The following is a 12,928-nucleotide window of genomic DNA, read 5'->3' on the forward strand; positions in this document are numbered from 1 at the left end:
TGTTCTATATGTCTTTCACTTAGAATTTACTTAATCTTGACAATAATTTTATGATATAGTTTATGTTATTGTCTGCATTTTATAGATCATGAAACTAAGGTGTGGGGAGATCAAGTGGTAGAGCCGGCATTTTAACCTAGGCAGTCTGACTCCCAACCTCACACTTTTTACCAACAGTATTACACAGTCCTGCAGAGAGAGGTCAATAAAAAAATTATTTATAATCATAAAATTGTCAAGTTTGTAATCTTTGTAGTCATCTGGTTTCTGGCCCAATCTTTAGAAAAAAATATCATCCAGGGATACAGAAAATGGAGCACAATCAGAGCCATTATCTTTTCTATTGGAGGATTTGTCAGTCTTAGAAAACTTTCAGGTAGGAGATGAGATTTTAAACCTGCTTCATGAGTTGGAACTGAGACAGCTACATAAAATCAGGATTTTTTAATGCCTACACACGTAGTGAAAAGGTACACTAAACATATTTGCCTGATGGTGTAGGGAGACAGAAAGGCTTTTTTTTGTCTCAGTATGGACTCTGGATGGGAGAAATCTCTCTTGAGGATTTACAGCCATGAACTTGCTGTCCTCTATGTATGAAACATGCATTTATATTTCTTGTGTAACATTTTGTCTAATAAGTGGGAAGGGAATATTTATTCAGTAATTATTCCATCAGGCATTGTGCTGAGGGCTTTACACACGTCTGTGTTTCATCCTAACAATAGCATCATGAGATAAGTACTAATACAATATTATCCCCATTGTACAAAAGACAGAAGTTAGGGTCAAAAAAGCTAGGTATTTGGAAGTGTAGCACCACTAGAATTCAAATCCAGGTATAATATTCTCCCTGCTAACGGCTATGCCTCTGGCCAGGTCTCTTCGTTTTTATGCCTCAGCTTCCTAAGCCATAAAATTAAAGTCATAATATTTTTCATTTCACTTCATAAGGTTATTGTATCAAATGAAATAAAGGATATGAATATGCTTTCTTTATTGTAAGACATTGTTACCAGCATCATCCATAAAGTTGTTTTTCCTTATACTTAACCAAAAGAGAGACATCCTCACTCAGTGGTGTTATAAGGTCCACAAGGTCAAGGTCTGTCTTGAGGGGTTAAGACAATTTTAATACTTTTTATATCAGATATAATAGTGTTATGAAGAGAAGTAAAACGAGTTTTTAATATCAGAAAGTTTTATTATCTAGTTTCTGTTTTTGCTAACAATATTTAATATGCAATTTTGTGCTTATTTAGAGTGGAATGTTAGAAAAGAGGGTGATGTTCCCTCCTGACTTCAATAATGTTATTATGAATTACTTAGAATGCTTTTCCTCCAGGTAACTGAGACTCCAATAGCAGTTGTTTAAACAATAAATTAGTTCGCACAATAGACTGTTATAAGCACCAGAGTTTGAATGGTTAATGAGATGCATCAAAAACCTTATTAAAATTCCACAATTTTGAACTTTTACTTACTGTCATAGATTGTCCCCTACACTGTCATAAGATAATAGCACTTGCCAAAGAAGTCTAAAAGTCAACAGAAAAAACTCCATGGTATGTCCTTATAAAGTACAAAGGAAATAAAGTGAGTTATGAGGCAGGTTACCATCTGGTGACTTAGTAATTCATTGAACAAAGAATTTATTGGATGCATTTTATGGGGCTTTAGTTACCGGTACACATGATACCTGATTTGTGAGGATTCTTTTCATTTTTGTCATATCAACAGCAATAGAATCCCCTGTCCCCTCTAACAGTAGGATATAGTTACAGTATGTAGTCACTTCCCAGTGTTCCCCACCTCCCCACTTGGTAGAAATGGATGGGCCGAGCTCAGAATGTTGAAATGCTTCTTTGACATGATCCTGGCAATACAATAACAGAATGAAGTTTTTAAGTACTTAAGACAAACCAGCCAACATAGATATCCAAATCATGGGGAAATGACAGAATGCCGGTAGCTGAGTGTTGCATAGATGACTAAATACCTCAAGGAAGGAGAGTATATGAAAGCAAAAAAAATTTTAAGTGAGCTTAAAAGAGAGGCATGAAAAGGTTTAGGTAGGGCTAATGAATGTCAATGTAAGATTCCTCAAAGACTGACCCTGCGACATTTAAAATCTGAGCAATGAAGTCTCTCTTGGCTAATTGTAAGGGAAAATACACTTTATGGATGATGCTGGTAATAATATCTTACAGTAAACAAAACATTTTCATATCCTGTATTTCATGTGATACAATAACCTTAAGAAGCGAAAGGAAAAATATTAACAAATTTCATTTTACAGATAAGGAAGCTGAGGCACAAAACAAAGTAGCTTTGCCTGAGGCATTGTTTTTAGTAAATGGAGGAATACTGGACCTGGATTTAATGAACTATAGATAAGTAGTAATCCTCTTTGTTGTTGGGGAGATAAAGAGCTAGATTCTGAAGAAATGGAAGGCCAACTAAAAAGATACAGTACTGTTGTTAAGTGCATGTGTGCCTTTTCCGGGAATGTGTGTGGGGGTGTTGATCTCTAAGTCGGACATTTTCTTGCTTAGAAATTGGTACCTGCCACAAAAAGTAGTCAAGTGAAAAAGCTACTTTGGGAGCTCTTCTGCTCCTTTTTGGGAGCCCTGTCCTTACTGCCCCATGCCCACAGATGTGCTGCTGTGTTTTTATAAGAAGCAGTGGTTCAAAAGCAGGAAATCTGCTTACAGGTAGTTCATTTATTCACTTACTCAATAGATACTGAGCATTTGCTGTGTCTGGAGTACGTAATACAGAAATGTACAAGGCATGGGTCCTAACCCTAGTGGTTTTCAATGTGTGGGGCACAGAGCCCCTCCTGATACATGACGAATTGTTCTAAAAATCCTTTCCTTAACTCCTATGGACTGGTAAATGATACATTTCCCCAGACTTTTAATTCTTTACTATTAAGGGCTCCATCTAGAGAACTACTTAGTGAGTTACTAAGAGTTACTATAATTTAGTAATCATAAAGCTAAAGTTAGCAGATTACTGGAGTTTACTGTGGAGGACTCTAGTCTTTTATAAAGAAGTCTGACATTTGGAAATGTTGTAAAGCTCCTATTACATGTGTACAAATAGAACTTGTTGGGGTTTCTCTTAATTTCCTGGAAGAGAGCTTTGTAATCAGTACATCAGCACAGTTGGTAGTTTTTTATTGTAGCTAGTTTTGCATCTTAATGAATTTTCATTAATTTAACTTTATTGGTCTCATTTGAGGTGGTTTATTTGGTTAATCTAGTGTGGGCGATGTATATTTGCTTAATAATACTTTTGACATGAAAATTTCCAAATTTAGATTTTGACAATGTATGTGTTGTTATTCAAATAGGAAACACTTCATTTTCTTGTTAAAGCAGATGTCTGTAAGATTTTCTTGCAGTGATACTTCATTGTTAATTAACACTGTTTTCCACTGTGGCTTGGGGACACAAAGGAGTGGGTAGGCTATAAGGTTTTTTGCCTCACCTAAGTGGGACAAACAAAAAACATTTGGGAGCTACTAACTTTCTTTGAACTCATAGTCTAGTGGGGAGACAGTCATCTAAACAAATAAAAGTTATACAGTGGATAGCTAATAGAACTATATACAAGGCGTAGTGTGATTATATCTACCTGTGTTTTGGTAGATATATGTGAGACAGTTTCCTTGAACTTGAAAAACCATCATGATCTAGTGAGGGAGATAGATATAGTTGTAAATAACTATGGTTGTAGCATGGAATTGTAAAAGAAAACTGGCTTCGGAGTCAGATGTAAAGGGGAGCTTATATAGTATGGATAAAAGCACAGATTTAACTCTAGAGTCGGATTGCTTGGGGTCTAATCCTGACTCTACCATTTATTAACTGTGTCATTTTTGGGCAAATTGATTAACCCGTCAGAGCTTGAGTGTCCTCATCTTCGTAGAATAGGCACACTGATAGACTTTAACTTAGCATAATTTATGGTATATAAAACATAGCATATATTAACAAAAAAGTATGAGCTCAATAAATGATTATGATATTATAGTATAGCGGTTAAAAGCTTAAAAATAGAGATTTTGGCTTCATTCTTCTTTTGGAGTCCTAGTTTAGCAACAAGCTGGCCATGTGAGTATGGGGTTAGCCTCATCTTTAAAATGCATATTGGGCCCTGGCTTGTGTGGCTCAGTGGAATGAGTGCCAGCTCATGACCTGAAAGATCATTGGTTTGATTCCCAGTCAGGCCACATGCTTGGTTTTCAAGCCAGGTGCCCAGTCAGGTGTGTGAGAGGTATTTCTCACACATTGACAATCGATGTTTCTCTCCTTCTCCTTCTCCCTTCCTTCCCTTCTCTCTAAAAATAAAAAAATAAAATAAAATGTATATTGGAACAGTTCTTTACTCACAAGATGTAGAAATTGAAAGAGCTTATGTTTCTAAAGAACTGTGAACCAAGACCTGAGACATAGTGTTTCATGAAAAATAGCAGTTGTCATTTTTATTCTTGCTCTGCTATCTGCTGGTTGTCTTTACTATGTAAATTAATCTTTCTGAGTCTCAGTTTACATACTTTGTTCAAAAGAAAGTTGTTTTGAAGACTGCAAGTTCACCATTGAGCAACCATTGAGGGGGTTAGGGGTGTCAACCCTTATTCAGTTGAAAATCCATGTATAACTTTTGACTCCCCAAAGACTTAACTACTAATTGCCTACTGTTGACTGGAAGACTTACCAATAAAATAAAGTCAATTAACACTTATTTTATATGTTATATGTATTATATACTGTATTCTTACAATAAAGAGGAAAGAATCTGTTAAGAAAATTATAAGGAAAATATATTTACAGTATTTATTGAAAAAAATCTGTGTAAGTGGGCCTGTGGAGTTCAAACCCATGTTGTTCAAGGGTCAACTGTATACATATATAAAGGGGCTGGATTACTGCCTGGCACCACATAGCTGTCATTCAGTACCTAATAGCTATTGTTAATGGTGCAGTTTAATTTCTCAGGTGATGAGAGTTAAATTAATTCTGCCTCGGAAATTAGGAAAGTTGTTGCAGAGCTGGTGGGGTTTGAATTTTGAAGGATTTTGGCACATAGAAGGACTAATTGGGGGGGAAAAGTCTTAGAGGTGTGAAAATTCCTATTACAGTGCTTAGGAAAGTAGGTTGCATTGAGGAACACTCAGTTTAGTGTATCTGGTAGGTAGCTCATTTGGAGGAAGAAGGTGGAAAATGAGGCTAGACAGGAAGTTTGGGGCCAATTAACAAAACATTTTGAATACCTTGCTAAAGTGTTTACACTTATTCTTTAGGTTCCTGGTTTTCCACGTGTTAACAGCAAAAGAAACCAAATTTGCTGTGGGATAGGGAAGGGAATTACTTGAAACCAGTATTACAAACAGGAATTTCTTGGTAATCTTATGTTGTATCTTAAAATTCATGCAGCATTTGCCTTCTATATAACATTTGTTTCAATACAAAAATATTTTAAATTATTTTCTGGTTGGTTACGTAATTTAATTTCCTCTCCTCTGGTCTCCTATACTCTTATCCTTTCAAATAATCTTTTAGTATGTTTGATAATCTAAGATATCCCAAGTTCATTTCGTAGCTTTAGTCCCTTGTCATACCTCTGCTGGGAATCCCTTGTATGTATTCCCAGTGATAGCACTGTGGGTATAGATGATATGGAACTTTTGAGTTTTGTTGTTGTTGTTGTTGTTGTTGTTGTTATTGTTTTTTAGAAGGAGAGCATAGGATAAGAGCTGTGTATTAAAGATCTGGTTTGGGTCAGATTGAGCATAAGCTTCATTGTGATTAATTAAAAAGAACTTTCCTATTTGTTCTTCCTAGAAGTCATTTAATCTTTGAACTGTGTGGATTACTTCATTACCCAAACGAAGTTAAACTTGATCACCTTTCTCTTCTGTTTTCTTAGCAGGAACTTTGTTTTTACTCTGCCTGGGGTGTGCCTAATTGGTAAAGGGAAAAATCTCTCTGGGCAGAAATTTCCAGGAGATGAATTGTTTAAACACCAAACTCCAGCTTTGGCTTTATCCTTTCCTTGTTAATCTTTCTGTGCTGCTGATATTTGGTTAAAAATGAAATAGAAAACACTGATCTCACAATAGTTCTGTGCTAGCTTAGATTACTGGGATTTAGGAAATCACAGATGTCAGTATAGGTTTTAGAGTAGATCTCGATAACCTGAGTGCAGTTCTAGTTCTTTCACTTGCTTGATATGTAACCTGTCTATTCTTATCTTTAAGTGGGGATCATTGTCATAGTTCACATCACAGGCCTGCTTTGAATATCAGGTGATATAGTAATATATTTGGAATTGGTAAAGTTGAAAGGTAGTATATTACAGTAGATAAGAACATAGGCTCTGGAGCCACATTTTCTTCTTTGAGTCCTGGCTCTGTCCCATACAAGCTGTTTTAATCCTCAAAACAACTTCATGAGGTAAGTATTGCTATTATCTTTATTATAAGACAAGAAAATTGAAGTTAGATAACTTGAATACTGTCACACAGTTAGCAAGCGAAGTCTGGATTTATACTCTAGCTTCAAAACCCAGGTTATTAACTATTAGGTAGATGTACTTCCCAGCAAAAGAAAAGTTTTATGCTTGCTAATAGGAATTAACATAGAGATAAGGGAGAGTTTCTTTTGAAAAGGAAAAGTTTGTGCAACCCCCCAAACCTGCCTTTATTTCTTGCTGAACATAATTTTTTAAATATATTTTTAAATATTTCATTTATTTATTTATAGAGAGAGGGGAATGGAGGGGGAAAAGGAGGTAGAGAAACATAGAAGTGCAAGATGAACATCCATCGATTGCCTCTTGCACACCCCCATCTGAGGACCTGGCCCAAAACCCAGGCATGTGCCCAGACTGGGAATTGAACCAGCAACCTTTTGGTTTGCAGGCTAGCACTCAGTCCACTGAGCCACACCAGCCAGGGCTTGCTGAACATATTGTAACAATAGGAAAAAAAGTTTTTAGAATGATTAATTAAATATTCTAAGTGTTCGTATACTACTGCCTGGTTTTGTTCTACTAAAATGACTTCTAAAAATTATGTACTCAGAAGGCTTATACATCTTCCTCTGACAGTTACCCAACTTTCATTTATTTTCTTTTCTACAAAATAAATAGATTACTTGGAAATTTAGATGAAATTTGAGGTAAAAGGGCAGGTTGTTTCATCTGAGTGTTATATTTTAAACACTTAGGGACATGGTACATTGAAGAGTAAAAAAAGCAAAAAGAATTCATTGTTACAACCTAGGAAATAAGAATAGGCAAAGTTCTGTGAGGCAGAAGTTGAATTTGATCATTTCCTCTGAACTTTTATTTGTCTCAGCTACATTTAGCTACAGAGGAGACTTGTATATATAGTCTTTATTACAGGTGGTTTTGTGCTCAGGAAAAATAAAAGGTTTTAGCCCTGGCTGGTATGGCTCAGTGGATTGAGTGCCAGCCTGTGAACCAGAGGGTCACAGGTTCAGTTCCCTGCCAGAGCACATGGCTGAGTTGCTGGCTGGGTCCCTGGTTGGGGCGTGGGAGAGACAACCACACATTGATATTTCCCTCCCTCCATTTCTCCCTCCCTTCCCCTCTCTAGAAATAAATAAATAAAATACTTAAAAAATAATAAAAGGTTTTATTAATGTGGAAGAAGAGGAGAGCAGGAGTCTTTACCACATTGGGGCCAACCATTTAACTTTAATGAAGTCTTTCCTCATCTATAAAATAATGTCTTTGTTACTCAACTTATTCAGTCATTACAATATTAAATGTATCAATATGAAAATACTTTGTAAGCTGTAAAATATCATAAATATTTTAATAACTTTGATTATAGAAATAATGTGCTGTGCAGAAAGTTTGATTTATTCAGAGAAGAAAACTGATAGCACATTACCCAGAGTTAACTACTATTATCATTTTGATGTATTTATTTCTGTCTCATATTTACAGTTTTATAAATTATTTTTATGGCAGTCTTATTGAGATATAATTCTCATTCCATAAAATTCCCCCCCAAAAAGCCCTGTACTTATTAGTATTCACTTCCCATTTTCCTCCAACCTTTCTTTCCTCCAGCCTTAGACATCCACTAATATACTTTCTTTTTTAAAAAATGATTTTATTTATTTGTAGAGACAAGGGAAGAGAGGGAGAAAGAGAGGGAGAGAAACATTGATCAGTTGCCTCTTGCAGGGCCCCAACTGAGGACCTGACATGCAACCCACGTGTGTGCCCTGACTGGGAATCAAACTGGAGACCTTTTGGTTTGCAGGCCAGTGCTCAGTCCACTTAGTTACACCAGCCAGGGCCCACTAATACACTTTCTATAGATTTGCCTATTCCGGACATTTCATATAGATGAAATCACACACTATATAGTCCTTTGTGACTGGCTTCTTTCACTTGGCATAATGTTTTCAAGGTCTGTCCATATTTTATGATGTGTTGATATTCCTTTTTTTTTTTTTTTTTGATGAATAACACTCCATTGTATAGATATACTATATTTTGTTTAACCATTCATCAATAGATAGACATTTGGGTTGTTTCTATTTTTTAGCTATCATGAATAATGCTTCTATAAACAGTCATGTAAAACTTTTTATGTGACATGTTTTCATTTCTCTTAGGCAAATACCTATGAATGGAATTACTTTGTAAAATTGGGATGAGGAATAAGTGAAGTAATAGATAATTCATGTAAAACACTCAACACAGTCATATTGAAAGCACTTAATGGATCATAGCTACCATAATTATAATTATATTATTGTTGTTGGAAACATTTAGAGTGTTTCTCTCATTAAAAACTTTACACTTAAATTTTTATGCTTATTTGATTAGTTCTTTATTTATCAAACTGGGATAACTAGGTTAACTTTTTTCTTTTCTTTTTGAAATTAATTTTGGAGAGAGAGAGAGAGAGAGGAAAAGAGAGGGAGAAACATTGATTTGTTGTTCCACTTATTTATGCACTCATTGGTTGATTCTCGTATATGCCCTGACCAGGGATTGAGCCTGCAACCTTGGCATATTGGGAAGATGCTCTGACCAACTGAGCTACCCGGCCAGGGCCAGATTAACTTTTTCTTTTTTGAGAATACTAACACCTAATATGAATTTTCTTTTACCCAAATAAATTTGTCATATTAGAACTATAGGTTGAGATGTGGATTTTGTGGGAAATCAAGTTGTAAAGTAAATTGAAGCTAGATTTTCAAAATCAAGCATTAATCTAACAGTCTAAGGGTTTTGTTGTTGTTGTTGTTTTGGTTTTTGTTGTTCTTGTTGTTGTTGTTTTTCATTTTTTGGTCTTCAGGCCCATGGGAGGCCACTGAAGTTTTGAGCAGTAGGGAGGTCATAGGGTGATAATTTAGGAAGATTAATCTGCTGTGATCTTTGAGGTTTTTCCTCACCATCCTTGACTTATTAGGGCACCTTGCTATATGCTTACATACTACCCAATATGCTCTCTATTATAGTATTTAATAAGCTTTATGTAAATATTTCTTTAAATGTTTTTATTCGCCTACTTCTTAAAAACATGGATCACATGTTGTATTACCTAACAGAGTATCTAGCATATGGTACACACTGAATAAAAATACTTGTTGAATGTGTAAATGAACATTTTGTTCTCCATTTTTCTAGAAACTAACTTGTTGGCTTTTGTGTTCCTTTTATGTTTCTTGGGCTCCAAGGAGGAGGCATCTCCCTATTCTTTACTTGATATCTGCTTGAATTTCCTGACTACGCACCTTGAGAAGTTCTGTTCAGCAAGACAAGATGGAACTTTGTGTCTGCAAGAACCTGGAGTATTCCCACAGGAAGTGGCTGACCGACTGCTTCAGACCATGGCCTTTCATGGTAAAAATATAAACAGAGGAAACAAAATTTGTGCTGTTAATTGACATTGGACTTTGAAGTGCTACTGTGGTCATTTAATTATTTTCTTAGAAATAACAGAAAAGGCCAGATGAGTCTGATTCCAGGAAAAGAAATTTATTTATCTTTGTCTACCCTGCCACTTTTGTGTATTTTAGAATAAGTATTTTCCTTTTCTAACCTGGGCAAATTACTTTTTTTTAAAAAATCCTTACCGAGGATATTTTTATTGATTTTAGAGAGAGTGAGAGAGAAACATCTATTGGTTCCCTCCCATACATGCTCTGACCAGGGATCAGAACCTGCAACCTTTTGGTAGACAGGATAATGCTCCAACCAACTGAGCTACCAGCCAGGACTGGGCACATTAGTTTTTCATTCTTCTTTTTTTTTGCTTTGAGAAGACCATTCTCATGGCAAAAATAAATTCTCTAACTTTAAAAATACCCATTTAGAAGTCTGGCGGTGTAAAAAAATACCTTACATCTTTATTTGTAAGCAGGATAATCAATAAATACTACTATAGCAAAAATAGTTTCTGTTTTTGACCTGTGAAATGGGAAATCATTAGTGCTTCTGTTTTCAAAAACAAATTCTAAAAATAAATTGGGAAAGTCTCATCTGTGAAATTCTGGTTATGTGTATTAAGGATTTTTCTTCTGTTTAAGTTTTAAGTTGAAAGACATAAAATACCTTTATAGATAAGGCTTATAAATTCTTACATTCGGAAAAATAATTTGTCCACAACCATAAAGTAGAATGAAAATAGGGCAATAATAATGTCATTTATTGATTGCCTGGTACATTCCAGGCATTTTACATGTTTTCCTTGAATTTTCTCAAAAAACCCTAAGGAAGTTGTTATTATCCCATCTATATACAGGTAAGGAAACTTAGATTTCTAGTCTCAATTTAATGATTATGTTTAACATATTCTATTGAAATATATATGAGCATATTCACTTTAAATATAGGCCCTGGCCAGGCAGCTCAGTTGGTTAGAGCATCATTCGCATACGCCTTGTGTGTGTGATCTCCACTCAGGGTACATACAAAAGTCAGTCTATGAATACGTAAATAAGTGGAACAACAAACTGATGTTTCTCTCTCTTTCTCTCTGTCTTCCTCTTTCTCTCCCTAAAATCAATAAATAAAATTTAAAAAAAATTAAATATATATATATACACATATAACTAGTCTCGTAAATCAAGAGTAAATGTTAACTAAAAGTTTTAACTTTGCGAGATTCCTTTTGAAATACAACTACTGATAGCTAATGAGAGCCACTAACCTGTATTGAATGCTTATTATTTTGTAATGAAGTACAGTGACAAATGCTTTAAATGGATAAAATAATGGAAGTATAATAGTTTTGAAGTCAGTCTAACCAAATAGTTGTTCTCAAGAGTAGTGACTTAGAGAGGCTATATGCTTGATCAAAATGTATTTTCTACTTCTTTTCAAGCTGCCTTTAGATGAGAAAACTGAGGGTTAGAAAAATAACTTGCTGCCCCCATTTATATTAACTCAATGTGATTACGAGCATTGTACTCACCAAAAACTGTTCTGAATTATTTAATCTCAATCAATACTTCTCTCTCACATTGATGTTTCTCTCTCTAAAAGCAATGAAAAAATGTTCTTGGGTGAAGATAAAAATAAATAAATAAATAAATAAATCATATTCACCTTCAGATAATCCAAAGTGGATACTACTGATTACGTGCAAAAAAACATATTGCTACCGTGGCAGGTGTGGCTCAGTTGTTTGGAGCATCCTCTGGTATACCAAAAGGTTGCGGGTTCGATTCCTGGTCAGGGCACATACTTAGGTTGCAGGTTTGATCCCCAATTGGAGCGATGTTTTTCTCTCATATTGACATTTCTCTCCCTCTCAAATCAATAAACATAATTTTTTTAAAAAGAGCATATTGCCAGTCCTTGTCACAATTTTAAAAAGTTGTTTCATAACGTTTTGTGTATGTTTAAAAATTATCTCAATAAAATGGGGAAAAAGTTACATGAATTCTTTTAAAATCGGTAATATATTTTTCTAATAGCATCATGACTTTGGAAAATACTTATTATTTACACTTAAAATTTGTTACTTATTTACCTAATTCAAAGAATTGCTGATATTAATAATAGTCTTTATTAAAGTAAACCTGATGTTAAAGTTTTACTTATTGAGTTCTATAATTGTCTTACTGTAATCTTTGTTCATTCTATCAATTTGTGTCTCAGTGCTCAAAATTTTCCAGGAAATGTGCATGTAAGAGCTAAGTATCAGAATAAGAATATTGCCATCTAATGATAATAACGTCTGTCTACCCTAAATTGATACACCTTGACATATTCAGGTTTGAGATTAAATTGAAACATGGATTACATCCTTGTACAGCCATGTAGACTTTCTAAATGATTGAGGTCTTATGCCCCCATTCTAGTGGGGTTACTTATCTGGAGGTCACATTACTGGTCACCTCAGCTGTCTATAGACTAAACCAGAAAGAAATTTTAAAAAATCCTTTGGGGAAAAATCCTTACATTAAGGCTTCTGTACTTCACTCCATGTAAGAACTCCTTGAGGAAGCTTCATTTAGAATATTGATTCTTAAATATACACAGTTCTAATTACCTTTGTTCATTGACCATAGCGAATTAAGAATTGATGATCTGAAGGCTGCCAACTACAACCCAAGTAGATTGTATGACAGCAAAGGAAGATTTAGCTTAAATACATTGTAGCAAGTACAATCATAGGCCATGGAAAAAGATAGATGATTCTTCAGTATGTTTATATTTGAAAGAAGGGAAAGATGTAGAAAGATTTCTTTCAAATATAGTTAATGATATTTGTGTAGTGCTTTCAATTTGCAAAATGCTTTTTATGTACATCTTTATAGTAATCCCTGTGAGGGAGATATAACTATTCACATTTTATAGATAAGGAATCTTAGACTTGTAGACCAATTTGTCAAGGGTCAAATAACAAATAAATATTGGT

General features: G+C 34.7%; 1 protein-coding gene across 1 annotated transcript in view; it reads left to right on the forward strand.

Moving 5' to 3' along the window:
• The window catches only part of ZYG11B (zyg-11 family member B, cell cycle regulator), a 67,514-nt gene that overhangs the window by 10,373 nt on the left and 44,213 nt on the right, over positions 1 to 12,928 (forward strand). Inside the window, exon 2 of the mRNA XM_054573187.1 lies at positions 9,738 to 9,903. Coding sequence (XP_054429162.1) covers positions 9,738 to 9,903 — 166 coding nt within the window. The remainder of the gene's footprint in view (positions 1 to 9,737; positions 9,904 to 12,928) is intronic.

The sequence above is a fragment of the Pteronotus mesoamericanus genome, unplaced genomic scaffold, assembly GCF_021234165.1.
Source record: "Pteronotus mesoamericanus isolate MK-2021 breed Mesoamerican mustached bat unplaced genomic scaffold, CSHL_Meso_final contig_105, whole genome shotgun sequence".
Taxonomy (NCBI): Eukaryota; Metazoa; Chordata; class Mammalia; order Chiroptera; family Mormoopidae; genus Pteronotus; species Pteronotus mesoamericanus.